The 16247-nt window shown below is 46.5% G+C and overlaps 1 protein-coding gene and 1 non-coding gene across 2 annotated transcripts in view; both read right to left on the bottom strand.

The window, feature by feature from the left end:
* The window catches only part of MBD2 (methyl-CpG binding domain protein 2), a 68738-nt gene extending 58985 nt beyond the window's left edge, over positions 1–9753 (bottom strand). The window contains exon 1 of the mRNA XM_075533029.1: positions 9194–9753. Within this exon, the coding sequence (XP_075389144.1) occupies positions 9194–9738 (545 nt within the window). The 5' untranslated portion in view covers positions 9739–9753. The remainder of the gene's footprint in view (positions 1–9193) is intronic.
* LOC142428249 (U1 spliceosomal RNA) lies at positions 3979–4139 on the bottom strand. The gene has a single exon (XR_012780184.1). It is a non-coding gene; the product is annotated as a U1 spliceosomal RNA (small nuclear RNA).
* Positions 9754–16247: the final 6494 nt, after the last annotated feature.

The raw sequence follows: 16247 nt of genomic DNA, 5'->3' as shown, positions 1-16247 counted from the left end.
CAACCCTACAAAGCATGGCAGGACTGCTCCCCGGTGGCTTTCTGTGACTATACAGCTCTTTACTGGAGTAGAAAGCTTCATCTTTCTCCCTAGGAGTGGCTGGTGGTTACGAACTGCTGATTTTAAGGTTAAGCTGCCCAATGCATAACCAGAGCTCTATCTTAAGTGTATTGTTTGTCAAGAACCTTAAGAACATTCATTCTTTGTCTAGAGATTCTTCTAGTACAAAAGGACTTTTCTTTAAAAAAAGCATTACTAAGGAAGTTCACTCTAAATCACATGCTCTTTCTTGTTGTGTGTTCTTAAGTCTGTTCTGCCTCTTTCCTGACTCTGAAGAACACAGAAGAAACAGACCCCCACTCCCACCCCCACCCCGTGTTTCCCAAAATGACATATGTATGGGGGCTGATCTCGGGGTCTTCTCTTTCACTGAACAGCCAATGGGTTCCAACTGCCAACCTTCCACTCACTGTGCCACCAGGTCTCCTCTAAGAGCACCCTGTACCAAAGCAAGGCACCCTCCTTTGACAATCTCCATGGGGAAGCCACTACTGATGATCATGATATAATCACAACGGGATTTTTAAGCTTAAGTGGAAAGAGAAAGGTTAGTAGACATTTTATCAAAAATGTTAACATTTGGGTCATGAAATTCTGAGTCCTTAAGATTTTGAGCATTTTTTTCTGTAACTTTAGATTACTTTAGACATTTCTGTACTTTTCAAATTTTCTATGATGAATATTACTCCAAAACTAACATTCTTTTCAAAAAGGGAATGTCATTTCCCTTGACATTTGTAAATCACTTAGAATTGTCTGAACAATGTTATGCAAAGTGCTCAATTTTAAAACGAACTTTTCAACTGCCATGCACTGCTGGTTCTTTATGTTCCTCAGGTTCTCAAATCGGTGCCTGAATTGCTACTACACCAAGGAAGAAGTCAAGGTCAAGACTTGCAGGCAGTGCTATGATACCAAAGTCACTTTTATCCCTACTTCCTTAAGAAGCTTTTGGTTTGGAGAAATTCGGACGGATGGAATTACATGAGCTGTCTTTTGACAATCTCCTCCACCCATTTCTTAGTGGAGGCAGCAAAGAGGAACAAGAAAAGAAGAGCTGCCAAGAATATTAAAATTCCAACCCCAACAGTAAATTCGGAGATAAAAGTGGGTAGCTCATCTCCAAAGCCTCATGCTGGTTTTGAGACGCTCTCAAGCATGAGTCAAAATGGTATGTGTTTCTATTCCTCTCACTAAAAAACTTAAGTATAATAATAAAGCATTGCAACTTCTTTGCAAGTCATCTGCTTCCACTGCATTAATTGAAACTTTAAGTTATGGGGAAAATTAAGTTATGATTATATATTTCACATAAGAAAAGTTCAAAAGCAACTTGAAAAGTCATCTGTCCAATTCTGTTTTGAGCTTTGTATTTCCTCTAATGAGTAACAAGTATGGTAGTGTGCTGGTTGATGAAGACTTTGTAAGCCAGATTCAAGAAACTAGATGGAAGACAAATAAGATGATATGCCCTTGGAAAAATTCTTACAGATTATCACCAAACATAGTTAGAAATAGGTAAAAATGTTTCGGTACTCCTGAAAGAATAATCAGCACAATTCCACCTCACCTTTGACTCTTGGGGGTCGGAGGGGGGGGGGGAACCAAACCCACTGTCGCTAAATTGATTCTAACTCATAACAACATATCAACCTTACATAGTTTCTGAAGCTTGAACCTTTAGGGGAGCAGACGGTCTCAACTTTTTCCTGCTGAGCAGGTAGGTTTGAACCACTGACCTTGAGGGTAGCAATCTCAGGGTTTCTTCACTCCAAGAACTAGGTTTACAACAAGGAATAGTAAGAGAAAAAGCTAAAAGCAATTAAGAGAAAAGACTAAAAAGAGAAAAGACTATTAAGTGCTTACTATATATTATATAATAAGCACTTAATATATTTCTTTGCTTTCTTCAAACTAAAGATAACTTTTTAAAAAAAAAACAACTCTGAATCATTTGTGCTGCAGCTTTTTGTAGGAACTATATAAAAGCATTTCATGAGCTATAGTGTGCAAGTGACAACTTGATTTCTTCTATGTTTTAAAATGAAGACCTATAGTCAGTCAGAGGCTCTTTTGAAGCCAGGGTGCAAGAGTTCATTTCACATATTTTGGGCATGTGACCAAGAGACACCAGTCTGGAAGACAGGAGAAGGCCTGGTGGTGGAGTGGATTACAAATTGGTCTGCTAACCATGAAGTCAACAGTTCGAAACCGCCAGTCCCTCCATGGAGGCAAAATGAGGCTTTCTACTCCAGTAAAGCTTTACAGTCTCAGAAGCCCACCTGAGTAATTGTACTCTGTCCTACAGGGTCGTGGTTAAGTCAGAATCGTCTTGATGGCAGTGATTTTGGTTTTTCCCTTTTCTTCTTTTTTCTTTTTTGACAAGTCAATCAACCTCGGTAATGGAGAAGGAAGGTCAGCAAAAGAGGAAGAGCTTCAGCAAGGTGAACTGACACAGTGCTTTTAACAATGGGTTCAAACACAACAATAACGATTGAGGATGATACAGGCGCAGAGAGTATTTCCTTCTATTGTGCCTCCGGTCACTATGAGTCAGAGCTGACTGGACAGCATATTACTATTGCTGCTGCTACTCCTACTACTATTTTACTACTACTACTTACTCCTACTACTATTTTACTACTACTACTTACTACTACTACTACTTACTCCTACTACTATTTTAGTTTTCCCCCCTAAGGAAAGTGTTGCTTATCTGTTTCTGAGAAATAATGTGTTGAAGCCTTGGGTAAGAGTACGATCTCTTTTTATTTCCCACAATAATACTTTATTAACTACATTACTTTACTTGTTCTATTTCCTAAACTTGACATCATCTTAAGGTACAATAGGATTTAAAATCTACCCTTTGATAACTTCTAGCCACGAGTACAATAGGAATTAGGGTCTTTTCGTGGACCGCCAAGCTCAAAAAGCAAAGCGGATAAGGCATGAGGTCTCGCCATACTTGAGGTTGTGAGGAGGGATGGGGTCTCTGCAAGAGTGGACGGAGGGTTTGAGGTCAAACTGTACCTCCCAGAAGCACAACTTTGAGTACATCATTTAACTGACTTTCCCCATCTGTAAGACAGAGATAACTATACCTAAGAGATGTTATCAAAATAAAGCATTTAGCAAAACATTATTAACAGTTGCCAAAATTTTAAGTGTGGTCTTACAATCATTGAAAATTAATCACCTAAGACTTTTATTTTTGCAAGACAAGGCTTTCTACTCCCATAAAGTTACAGTCTTGGAAACCCAAAGGGGAGTTCTACCATGGATGGCAATGAATTTGGAGTTTCGATCAATTGAAAGGAGCCCTGGTGGCGCAGTGGTTAAGCATTGGGCTATTAACTGCATGGTCAGCAGTTTTAAGACCATCAGTCCCCAGGAGAAAAATGGGCCTTTCAACGCCCATAAAATTATAGCCTCAGATAACCACAGGGGCACACAGTTCTACCCTGTCCTATAAGGCTGATGAGGCAGCATCGACTCACTGACAGTGAGTGAATGAGTGGTACGATGGCTATGAGTAGGTACCTGACTCCCCTGGATGGCAGTTTTTGCTGCTTTTGTTTTGTAATCAATTGAAAAACCTTTATTTTTTCAATCTGGTGGTGTCAGGTCACAGTTGTAAAAGAAACACAGGGATGGACATAAATCTGGGGAGTGATCCAAGGAACATACACTTAGCATCTTCAAGGCGTTCAAATCATGTTCCTTTGAAATGTTGAGTTTGGAGAACTCAGAAAGAAGTCTGAAATGGCAAGTTCAGGCCTGGAGATTGGGGGTAAAGTTTCACAACAAAATTCTCAGGACAGCCTTTGCTATACCTTCAACAACAGGCAGATGGATTGTCATGACTTTTCCCACCAGTGCAGTTTTCCATTTCCTTAAAACTTTTTTTTTTTTAAACAGGGCAGAGCAGGAATGCAGTCCCCCCCCTCCCACAAATTAGGTAGTCAAGTTTCCCACATTTGGGGAAATCGCAGGGGTCAGCACATCTGGAGTGCAATGGATGAGCCTTGTCCTGGGAAAACCACCTTCATGATCATGGCACATCTCCATGTTCGTCTCTGTCCTTTGGAAAAATCTACCAAGATCATCCCTTTGGAATTCCCCAAAAAGGGGACTATGACCTTCTGGGCTGACCTCTCAGCCTTATTTTAACTGGCCAGCAGACTCACTGGCCCTTTTCTTTGAAGGCATCCTTATGAGACTAAGCCAAGTGAATGGATGAAAGAATGTGTCTACAGCCATTCACTGATCGAAGAGGCATGTTTAAACACATTTTGTTTGGTATAAACCTGTGTGTAGCAACAGGTTCTGAGTTACCCTCGCCTTTACTCTAATGTTCTAGAATTAAGTTCTTACAACATTGTTATATCCAGTGGTCATCTAGTTGCTTCCAACTCGTGGCAGCCCCATGCGGGTCAAAACAGAACCGTCCTCCACAGGGTTAGCAATGACAGGCACGTCTAAGCAGAGATGGACCTCCAGGTGCTTCAAAAAGTTCAGGGTGGGGGGCCCCAGACGTTGTTCCATGAACTTTTGGAGCCCTTTCACATCCACGCTGGTGCCCTGAACCTCTGTGTTCTGTGGCCTTCCCTAGAGACCCTGCCTTTATCAGCCCTCACCCGGGCGTTCTACCCTCAATTAGACTTCCTGTGTCTTCTTTCCAGATCAATAAGGTAGTTTTAAGTCTCCATTTGTGCACCTGCTCCCTATGATTATTTTAATTGTTCTTCTCTGCTTCCACGGTCATCTTTTTTTTTTTTTTGAGAAGGGATCAGAATTATACACAATATTTCAGAAGGCAGATGCACATAATTTTGATATAGAGTCAAAAATGTTTACCAGCATGTTTCCACTATCCAACTAGTGGAAAATGGAATCATTTCCCATGATTCCCATGTCTCTAACACGGGCTGTAAAGATGAATCTAGAACCCAACACGTTTAGACTCAAAGACATAGGCAAGCAAGAGCAACAAAAGGTGCGCTGTTGGCCAGGCCTACTGTATTTCAAAAATACCAACCTACCAGCATCATGCAGGAAACCAAACCCCAGAAATGACAGAAGTCAGCAGACCACTTAGCAAAGCATTATATTCAAATAATGGTTTAAATGATGGCAAGGGCCTTTCTGAGGAACTTTTACAATGGATCCATACCTTATCACGCCCCACCCTTAAAAAAAAAACATATAGGAACTGCCACAGTACTGTCAGTAATCCTGAGAGAAGGCATACTTCTATTGTTTAAATGGCAACCAGAGACACACCTTCCTTTAAGAACCTGACTGATGCAGGTTAGCAGCTAGAAACTTCCCACCAAAATTTGATGCTTTTTCCATCCACTTAATTTCAGTCCAATTAATAAACGCCAGCCACACCCTCCGTTAACAGGCACAGATTTGTTTAAATTAGTCTCCCAGGGGAGGTTAATCCAGGCATTAGCATTATGAGAATCTGTGTGAACAGCTGGGCGCAGGTGTTCATATTACCAATGGGTGCGTTAACGCTTAAGCCACCTCAGAAGGGATATGGCAGGTGCTATGAGCCACTGAGTTGTTTTGAAGAGCAAATGGTAAAAGCAGTGACGCCCCTGATAGGAATATCAGGGCTGAAAACTAAAGTCACAGGTTTGTGTCGCTACTGTTTCTCATTAAGCAACAAGTATCCCACTGTCAACTGCTGTGAATCAGCCTCAGACCCATGCTGATCCCATGCTCAACAGGGGTGAACTGCTGTGGTCCATGAGGTTGTCACTGGTGACATTAGGACATTGGTCTCCAGGATTTCCTTTCTAGTCCACCTGAGTCTGGAAGCTCTGCTGCAACCTGTTCAGCATCGGAGCAGCACGCACTGGCAGTCACCTGGCGGCTGTGCCCTAGCCAGGAACCCAACCTGGGTCTCCTCTCCTGGGTGTAAGATGAGTGCCCACCATGGCACCCCTGCTGCTGTTGCTGGCTGTCCACTCAAGGCAGCTCCAAGGGCAGAGAGCAGAACTACCGTGGGGGGTTCTCAAATGGCACTGTGACCTTTCAGAAGCACATTGCCAGGCCACTCTTCTGAGGCTCCTTCAGGTGGGTTCAAAATGCCAACCTTTCAACTGCCAACTAGTCAAGAGTTCAGCCTTCTGCGCCACCTTGGGTCCCCTCGGCCTTGCAATATAACCTATCAGAAGAAAACCCAGAGTGATCAAGTTCTGCATGGTACCAAAATCTTCACTGGGTCAGTAAACAATTAGCAAGACTCCTTTTAGCCCTTAACTGCACACACGTGGCACAGACCCATTCATGTGTGCCTTTTCCATTTTGCATAAGCAGTAACATCTCAAAAAAAATGCCTGATTTCACCAAGTAACTATCAGAATAGTGGTTTGCAAGTCCTCTCACAATGAATATACTTAAGAGTTTGTTTTAAATGGATCACATCGGTTTTTCTACCAAATTCGGGGGTTTGTAATAAAAAGGTTATTACCAAGAGACTTACAACAATCAGAAAAACACTAAGCAGCCAGTCAGGATGACCACTACAGCCATTTGACCTTTAAAAGGAACTTTCCCAGCTACTCCAAGGACAACCAAAAAAAAGCTGAGCAACAGTCAAGTTCGCTTCAGCAAATACGTCATCTCAAAACCAAACAAACCCTATCCCTGGAGAACTGCCATCGGGAGGGGAGCTCAGAGTGGAAGATGCTCCACTGAGAACAGACTAGCACCTATTCTCCAAGGGCTTCAGACACGGAATATCCTTGTCAAACCTAATTGCCTGCTACAGGACATCAGGCAGCGCTGCAGCAGACTGTCTACTTGGGAAAAAGCACTAGATGCACTGCTAACGAGAGAACACACAAAAGTGAAAAGTTGTTCACAGCATCAAACCCAACAAGGGGACTTTCGAGGGGTGGCCTCTTTTTCCCAATAGCACTCTTAACATGCTCATCGATGGAAAAATATAAAACAACATCAAGCGTCTATGTTTTAAATAGGGCCTCCGCTCGGTTTCAGATTTCAAGATGAAGCTTTAATCAACAGAAAAATGAGTAGAACCGCAGCACCACATTTTTTTTTACTAGACCAGGCTGAACAAATTTACTGAATTTATTTAGTTGAGCAACCATCTGGGCTATGTTCTTATTTGCATTTGACATCAGCAGGGATGACATTCGTGGAAACGTGCACGCAACCTCACTGCCATCGAGTCCGTTACGACTCACAGAAACCCCAGGGCAGTATGGGAACCGTCAGCCTCGTCTTGCTTCTGCGCAACGGCTGGTGGGTTTGAATTGGACACCTTGCAATTAGCAACATAATGCTTGCACCACCTTACCAGCAGGGCTCACGCGCCCGCATGTGCGTGTCTCTCTCTGTGTGTGTGTGTGTGTGTACACAAACTCCCTGCTATCAAGTCTATTCTGACTCACAGCAACCCTACATGGCTTGCAAGGCAGAACTGCATCTCTAGGCGTCAAAAACTTCAAATCTTCACAAAAGCGTCCAGTCTCCTCTTTCTCCTGAAGAGCTGCCGGTGAGTTCAAAAAGCAGACCTGTGGTAGTGCTTAGCCGATGAGTCCACCACCAGAGTCCCCTATATGTATCTACTTCTAGCTTTTTCGTACTATTTAAGTACTATCAATTCACAAATATCACACTGTACGCGTGCACACACTTTTCCTCAGGGGTAATGTATTAACTTACACTAACTTGAGAAGACAGGAATGAACTCCTGAGTAACTTTATTCAACGCCTTCTCACCTAGATGGCTGACAACCAGCTAATTCCAACGCCAAAGCACATGACCTGAAAGATGCTTCCCTCCAGCCACAAGCATGCCGTCCACAGCCACTGAATACAGCACGCTTCTGTTTCCTCCTCGAAGTGGATGGCTTCAAAGAAATTTTAGTAAACTTGCTCACAAGGTAATGCCACGGGTACCAACAGTCACAGGCACTTTTCTGTGCTTACTGGGGTCCTCCACACCAAAACCATGGGCAGTGTCACCACAGGATCACAAGCCTGCTTTCAGATGAAAAACCTTGGATCACCCAGGCCACGATTCTCAATCTAGACACTGGTGGCATCTGGGACCAGATGCTTCTTTTTCTGTTGTTGTGGAGGCTGTCGAGTGTATTGTAAGAAATATAGCAGCATTCTCTGGACCCCATCCACTATCTGCCAGCCACCACCACCCCTCCCCAGGTGTGACAACCAAACTGTCCCCATTCATTGCCAACTGAATGCTGGCTGCAGAAGTGGGGCAACATTGCCCCCAAAAGAAAAAGGAGGTGTAAATAATGACTTGGAAAAAAACCACCGCCACCTACTCTCTTGCATGCAAAGTTAAACTCAGAACAGCTAAGGACGAGAGAATGTGATTGAAAACTAACAGTGGGGGAAATGTCCTTTTACCGAAGTGCAGGCTTCTTCCTCAGAATATCAAGAGATGGGGTTCCTGTCAAAGAGCAGGAGCCAAGCTAACAAACCCATCTTTTACAGGGTTCTGGAACTGACCAAAGTGATAAAAGAATGCAGCCACACTCACAAAACAAAGCCTGTTTCCAGAAGACAATGAAAAGGCCTATTCCCACTCTGTAGGAGAGACTCTTTGGAAAGGTCAGGAGGTAAGAGCTGTAACAATTTACTTGGTCTGCAACCAAGGGAGCTGTGGGGACGCCCGGACATGCCGAAGACTCCATCCGTGCAACTTTCCCAAGACCCGGGCCCTCGTTAGTAGGGAGAGCTGATTCTTCCACATGTGTATGATTACACTCCTGTGATGAGTCTGGGACAGGCTGGGCCAGGAGCCAACGGTGACTGGGTTTTATAGTTAGATGAATTACACCTTTTAACCCTTCCGTGGACAAACCATCCTTGCCACGGTGACCCTTTCCTGGCAAACCAGTGTCCCTTCTGACCCTTTCCTTCCACAGAGGGCTTCCCCCTGGGGGTCCTGGCCTTTCAGCCCCTGCCTGTCACTGCACAGAGCTCAACACTCACTCCAGCGCCCCGGGCCCAGCCGCGTGCGTCCTGTCATGCCACCCCCTCCCCCCCCCAAGCCCGGCCAGCTCTTGACCCTTGACCCCGGCATGACCCCCGCCGCCCCTCCCCGCCCCCGGGGCGGTACCTGAAGTAGTAGACATCGCTCTTGCCGGCACTGAGCCCAGATTTTCGGATCACTTCCTCCTTCTTCCATCCGGGGGGGAGGGCCGGGCAGTCCATCCTCTTCCCGCTCTCCGTGGCCCGGGGTCCCCTGGGCCCCAGCCCCGCGCTCCCCGACGGGAAAGGGACCGGCTCCCGCCGGGGGGCGCCGCCGCCACCGCTGCCGCCGACGCAGCCGCCGCTGCCGCCGTCGCCGCCAAGGCCGCTGCCGCCACTCTGGGGACGGCCGCGGCCCCGGCCCCGGCCCCGGCCCCGTCCCCGGCCACGGCCCCGGCCCCGGCCACGGCCACAGACGCCGCCGCCCCGGCCCGCCTGCTTCCACCGCCCCCGGCCACGGCCGCCGCCCCGAGCGCCTTCCCTGCGCACGCCGCTCACCGGGGACGGGGCGAGCGCGCTGCCCTGGCCCCCCTGCTCTATGGCGGAGTCGCCGCCAGCGCCACTGCCGCCCGCCGCACTCTCCCCCTCCTCCTGCTCCGGGCAGCAGCGGCCTCCCCCCGGGTGCGCGCGCATCCAGCCCCCTCCCCAGCCGGCGCTGCGCTTCTTCCGTAACCGAGCCCTTGGAATCCCGGAGACCCGCCCCGCCCGCAGCGCGGCGCGCGGGGGACGCGCGCAAGCATCATAGAGCGGGCGCGCGCAGAGCGTCCCTCCTGCCCGGGGCGTGGCCCCGACCGCGCCTCTTAAGTCCTCCAAGCGCTCCGGGCCGCCATCTTGTCTCCGCCTCCTCGAGGACACGCCCCCCGGATCGCGCCCGCTCCGCCCCGGCCGCGCCCTTCCGGGCATAGCCCCGCCCCCAAGGGGCGCGCGGGGCCCCAAGGCCGGTTGGGCTCTGAGTCACTGGTGGAATGAATGGCCACGTGACCGGTTGCTTCAAATAAGGTTGACTGCCTTCATTGTGATTTTACCTGCATTCAACCCAACCCCCAACTAATGAAGAAAGTACATGTCACTTTATGTTTACTAATCTGGCTGTTCATCTGGTTGAGCAATATCCTCTTCAATGATGCTTTAAGGAGGCTTGGTGGTGCTGTGGGTTAAGCGTTGGCGTGCTAATCAAAAGGTCAGCGGTACAAACCCACCAGGAAGGATGAGGCTGTCTGCTTCTGTAAAGATTCCCAGTCTCAGAAACCTTTTAAGGATTCCTATGAGTTGCCTCAACTCAATGACAGCAGGTTTTGATGATAAGTGATATTGTCAGGAGAGACCAGTCCCTGGGGAAAAAATGTCATGCTCGGTAGAGAATCGGCGAAAAAGAGGAAGGCGCTCAATGGGATAGTTTGACGCAGTGACTACAATGGGCTCAAAGATCACCACTGGGAGACTGGCTCGGGACCAGGCAGTGTTTCATTCTTGCCGCATGTTGCACACAGGGTCACTCGGTGTTGAAACTGCCTTGACAGCACCTAACAACCACAACAATAACCTGAGTGGTCTGTGCTTGGTTTCTAAGGAAAGGGTGGCGATTCAACCAGATCTGGTTATAGCTGATATGCTCGCTGGTTGTGGCGGATACTTTCGCAGGAGGAAGTGCTCAAAAGTAAACAGGTTACCAGGAAGAAAGGAACAGGTTAATGACAGGCAATGTATGAAGTATGTGTGTCAACATCCTGTGACACTATCTCATCCTAAGGTAGAGTGCGGTGCTTCTGGCAAGCTGAGGAATTCACCGTGTCTCACTCGCGGGCTAAACAGCTTGGGGAGTGGTCTCAAAGATTAGCACTGCATTCCAAAGGGTTTTCACTGGTTTACATTTTATGTGAGGTTCTGGAATGGTGCAGATTCTTTGCAAAAAAGGAGGCCTGGTTCCACAGTGGTTATTCATTGGCCTGCTAACTGCAAGGTAAGGTCAGCAGTTCGAAAGCACCAGCAGCTCCTCAGGAGAAAGACGTGGCTTTCTGTTCCCTTACTTTCTAAGTTACAGTCTTGGAAACTGAAAGACAGTTCTACCCCGTCCTATGGACTCCCTATGAGTTGTCATCAATTCAATGGCAGTGAGTTGTATGGAGTCTCACCGAAAGGTTAGTGTGATTTAATCCCACCCGGCAGCACCGTCAAGGTAAGCCTGGTGATCTGCTTGTTTCTGCACCAAGGTTCGAGGTCCCTGCGTGGCGCAAGCAGCTGAAAGGTTGGTGGTTCCAACCCACCCAGACGTCCTTCAAAGCTAGACCTAGCACTCTGCTTCAGGGAGGTCACCATTTGGAACGTGATGCACACTTGGACGCGCCGTGAGTCAGAATCAACCCAAGGCAGCTAATGCCGCTGCCACCACAAAGACTGACCTAACTGCACTTCCAGAACTTTCTAAGGCTATTAAGAGGGAAATAATAATTCCTTCCAGTCTCACTGGATTCACTTCTAGATTTTGCTTAAAATGACCAGAATTTCTAAATCCTTCTGTGATTTACCAGATTCCGGAGAGGCTTTTCTGCATTCATCTTCCTTGCCTAACGCAAAGACCAAAAACGTCTTTTGGCATGATCAATACGCTCTAATCTTCAAATGCTCTGTGATGTTGGAAGACCAATTTAACCTACTGTCACAGCCTTTGAGAATCTGTCTGGAATTCATTTGGGTCACACAGCTCCTAATTCAGTGTGCTTTTTTCAAGGTCATGACAAATTAAGGAAACTAAGGTAACTTGCAGAGAGACATATTGTTATAGATGTTGGTTAGCACTCATAGAAAAGTGCTATGGAGGGCATCCCATGACAATGGAGGATGGCATTTTGAGATCCTTGCCTTAGAGCAATGGATCTCAACCTGTGCGTCGAGACCCCTGCGGGAGTCGAACAACCCTTTCACAGTGGTCGCCCAATTCATAACAATAGCTCAAAATTATAGATATGAAGTAGCAACAAAAATTATTTTATAATAGGAGAGTTACCACACATGAGGAACTCTATTAAAGGGTCTTGGCATTAGGAAGGGCGAGAACCACTGCCTTAGAGCAAGGGAAACAGTCCTGATTCAGGCTCCAGGCCTCTTCTGTGTGGGCACGGGAGCCAGGAGCTGTTTTGTAGAAAACTCTGGAATGTGCCCCCTGGAGGCACAAGAGAGCACAAGGAAGATGCCCCAGACCAGGTACTACAACCTGGTGCTCTCGCTGCAGTTCCTACTGCTGACCTATGACCTCTTTGTCAATTCCATCTTGAGGAGCTGCTCTGAATGGCTCCATCATCCAGCTCATCCTCTTCATCCTCCAGGGTGTTGCAAATCCTCTTCAACATCGTCATCATTTTCCTCATGTTCTTCAACACCTTCGTCTTTCAGGCAGACTGGTCAACCTTCTGCTCCCTAAGTTCAAAGTCACCCTCCTCCCCTCCTGACAGTGGATATCAGGAGTGTACTTCTGACAATGCACTTCACCCTCAGCATCTCCCATCACATCTGGATGAACTTAAGCTGGAAAAACCCCAACTGCTGCGTCTGGACCGATGGACTGCAAACACTGCTACATGTGCGAGCGGAGGGCTGTGTGACAGGGGCATCCATGCTTCTACCTGGGCTCAATCTGACTGCGCAAGGAGTGCCTGCAAGGCCGAAGGTGACCTCTTGCAATCACTGGGACGAAAGCTCTTCCTTCCATGTGCCTTTCCGAAGCAAAGGTCGGCTTGCTAGGACTCAGGACTCACGTAGGCCAGTGGGGTCAGCATTCAAGAAGGAAGGGCCTCCTTCTTGCATTTTCAAGTATTCTCGTTCCTCCTGCCTACCTGAGGCCCCCTCCCCATCACACTCCCCTCCCCATACCACCCCCTCCCCCTTCTATCCTCTTCTTAGCACCTGACTTCCAGGGAGTTCTGTGGCTGTCCTTTCGTGTGTGTGGACAGGAGAACCTCCCGGACCTGTCTTACAGGCACCACATACTCATGGCTGAATGGGCCCAGAGTGAAACTCCTGGGTGCCTGACTGACCTCACCGCCAACTCTTAGATTGTACACCCAAGGTACTTGTTTTTTACATTTTCTAAATAGGGAATAAATTGATTTTTTCTCCACCCAGGTAAATAGAAAAAAGAAAGAAATGTGCTATGGAAATTCGAGATCATATATTATAAATTGTTTGGAAGATGGGGAAAAAGTGGCATCTTATCTGATTGGTAATACACAATCTTGGATTGCTGTGTACCTAGATTCTAAAAGTTGAAGGCCATGTTTAATACATATATTAATATAATAGAATAGAAATGTTATCCCATTTGCCTACACAATATATGCAATCAGACCCCAGTTCATACATACAGCTTGATTATCTCTGAGCTGCACCTTAAAAACAAAACAAAAACTGAAACCCATTGCTTTTAAGTGGATCGGCTCATGGTGACCTCATGAGCAAAGTAAATCGGAGCCTCACGTGGTTTTTCAATGGTTGCGATCTTTCAGCAATAGATCACCAGGCCTTTCTTCCACAATGTCGCTCATAGAGCTCCAACCTCCAAATGATAAAGCACAAAAAGGATTCCTGATCTTGGATTTGTCAACGCCCTCGATCAACTTTTAACTTTTCTTCCAAGAGATTCATCTAGAAATGTGTCCAGCAAATATCTGGAGATTCAAGTCAGGATCTCAGGAGAGCATGCCTTACTGCCCATGTGCAGTTACCAGACCTACTATGAGCACAGCTTATGCTTTAAAAGGAAAGAGCACCAAGAGCTGAATCTTAAGGAACACCTATACTTAAGGTTCAGGTGAATGAATATAAATACCAGAAGAAAAATAAAGAGAGAAGGGAGAGAGATTACAGTCAAAGAGAGAGAATTCAATGTTCACATTTGATTAGGCTAAAAGGATGGAGATGAACAAAGATCTCAATCAAATGAGACATACTATCGTTTAGGAAATTTTTACCTTTCCTGGTTGTGTCTAGCAGCTCTTGTGGCATAGTGAGTTACAGGATGGGCTGCTTGTCACCAGGACGCCCATGGTTCAAGCCCACCAGCCGCTCCACAGGAGAAAGATGAGGCTACGTGCTCCCATAAAGATTTACAACCTCGGAAACCCTATGTAGGGTCGCTAAAGTCAAAAGCAAGTCAATGGCAGTGAGTTTGTGGCGGAAGTCATGTCTAACAAGACGATGTATCAAATGATAGAATAGATGTGAAAGCATGCTTAAAGGAATAAATCAATATGAAGTTAAGGTAATTACTTTGACTTCTACCAAAATCCATTTGCTAAAGCCCAGCAGACATATTTCAGTGTTCCCTCTGTGGAGAACGATCTCATCAATCATTTTCAAAAGCTTTTTTGGTCACACTTGAATTTTTTGTATTTATTTTTTGCTGTGGTACCATAAAGTGAAGTAGAAGGGGAAAAAAACCAAAACAATCGTAGCACTTATTTGTCCTTCCACTCAAAGAAGAAAGCAATCCAATTAAGGAAAGCAGATTGAATTCCCTCGGGGACTGGATTGAGACTCTAAATGTATTGAGAACAGATGCTAAACATTTAAGAAGCAGGCTCCTGTTTCCTTTAAAACACTAGACAAATGATAAACGTTCAGAATTCCCTGACAATGCCCTTTCCTGGGGCAACGTTGTTGTCGCAAGCAGTAAAATGGTGACTGCACCTCTTACTTTTATCTGATGAGGGACAAGCTCTTCAGAGAAGAAAAAGTGAAGGCACTACCGAACAAGAAAGGATTACCAGCATGTCTGAAATCTGATCTACTAAGCAAACAACAGGGATATAGTGAACTCTGCGGAGGAACCCCGTGGCACAGTGGTTAAGCATTCAGTTGCTGGCTGGCTGCTAGCCAACAGGTCAGCTGTTCAAAACCACCAGCCATCCCACAGGGGAATGAGGTGGCAATCTGCTGTCATAAGGATTTATAACTTTATAAACCCTCTGGGACAGCTCTTATGGGGAAGAATCGATGCATGTGACCTGAGGTGCTGGCAAAAAAAGAAAAGATATTGAAAGCTCCACAGACTGCTAAAAGCATAAACAAATCTATCTTGGAAGAACTACCCTGGGAATCTTCCTTAGAAGCGGAGATGGAGAGACTTTGTCTGACATCCTCCGGACAGGCTGTCAGGAAAGACCAGTCCCTGGAGGGGGACATCCTGCTCTGGAAAATAGACGTGTAGCAATAAAGAGCAAGGCCTTCACGGAGGCAGGTAGACACAGAGGCTGCCTCAATGGGTTCAGAAGCAGGAACCATCGTGAGGATGGGGCCGGCCGGGGCAGTGTTGCCTTCTGCAGTAGGTAAGGTTGCTAGGGTCGGGACCAACTCAATGGCACTCACAGAGAAAACACCCTGGGCAGCTCTGCTCTGCCCTCCAGGACCACTACGAGTCAGAATCGACCCTATGGCAGTAGGCATCGTTTGGGTGCCCCTTCCTCCCAGGTATTAAAAAGCAGGCGCTGAAACTTAACTGTCACCCCTGGGAGACCAACCCTTCTTTCCAATATTTCTCCCTGGGTTGGCAGGTCACGCTGGGGTGAAACCATCAAAGATGAAGTAGCGTGAGGAAAAAAAAAGTTGTTCTTAGGGACTTAACTAAAGAAAACAGGCCCAGCTCGGGGTATGAAACCTAAAAGAACCTTAAAGAACGATCGCGTCTGATTTGGAGAGCTGCAGGTGTTCTTCACGAGTATATCCTTTGAGTCTTCAGATGGGATCAATAAAGGTTTATCAATGGAATTTCTCCTTAAGGCTTTCCAATGAGAATATTTGCCTCCATTTCCCTCTCGCACGTAGTCCAAACAGCAGGAGGGGGCTTCAGGAAGTGCCCGGGAAGACTGAATGAAGAGATAGTGGACGTTTCCGAGAACGTTTTGAAGCCCCCTCCTGTGGTTAGAATGTGTCTGGACAGCGCAGCAAAACAAAAGGAAACATCTTCTAACTCGAATTCGTTGTATGATTCACGGACTTGGCTCCACTTCTCGGCACTTAATTCCCAACGAAAATGAAATACCTGTCAGAAGGCCCAGGGATACTTTCATGTCTATGCCGTATAAAGATATATATTTTAGTGTTGTTATTACCTTCCACTTGGCATGGCTATAGAGGAATCTTGCACTGCA

The sequence above is a fragment of the Tenrec ecaudatus genome, chromosome 15 (genome assembly GCF_050624435.1).
Source record: "Tenrec ecaudatus isolate mTenEca1 chromosome 15, mTenEca1.hap1, whole genome shotgun sequence".
NCBI lineage: Eukaryota > Metazoa > Chordata > Mammalia > Afrosoricida > Tenrecidae > Tenrec > Tenrec ecaudatus.
This window is presented reverse-complemented; position numbering and strand designations above follow the sequence as displayed.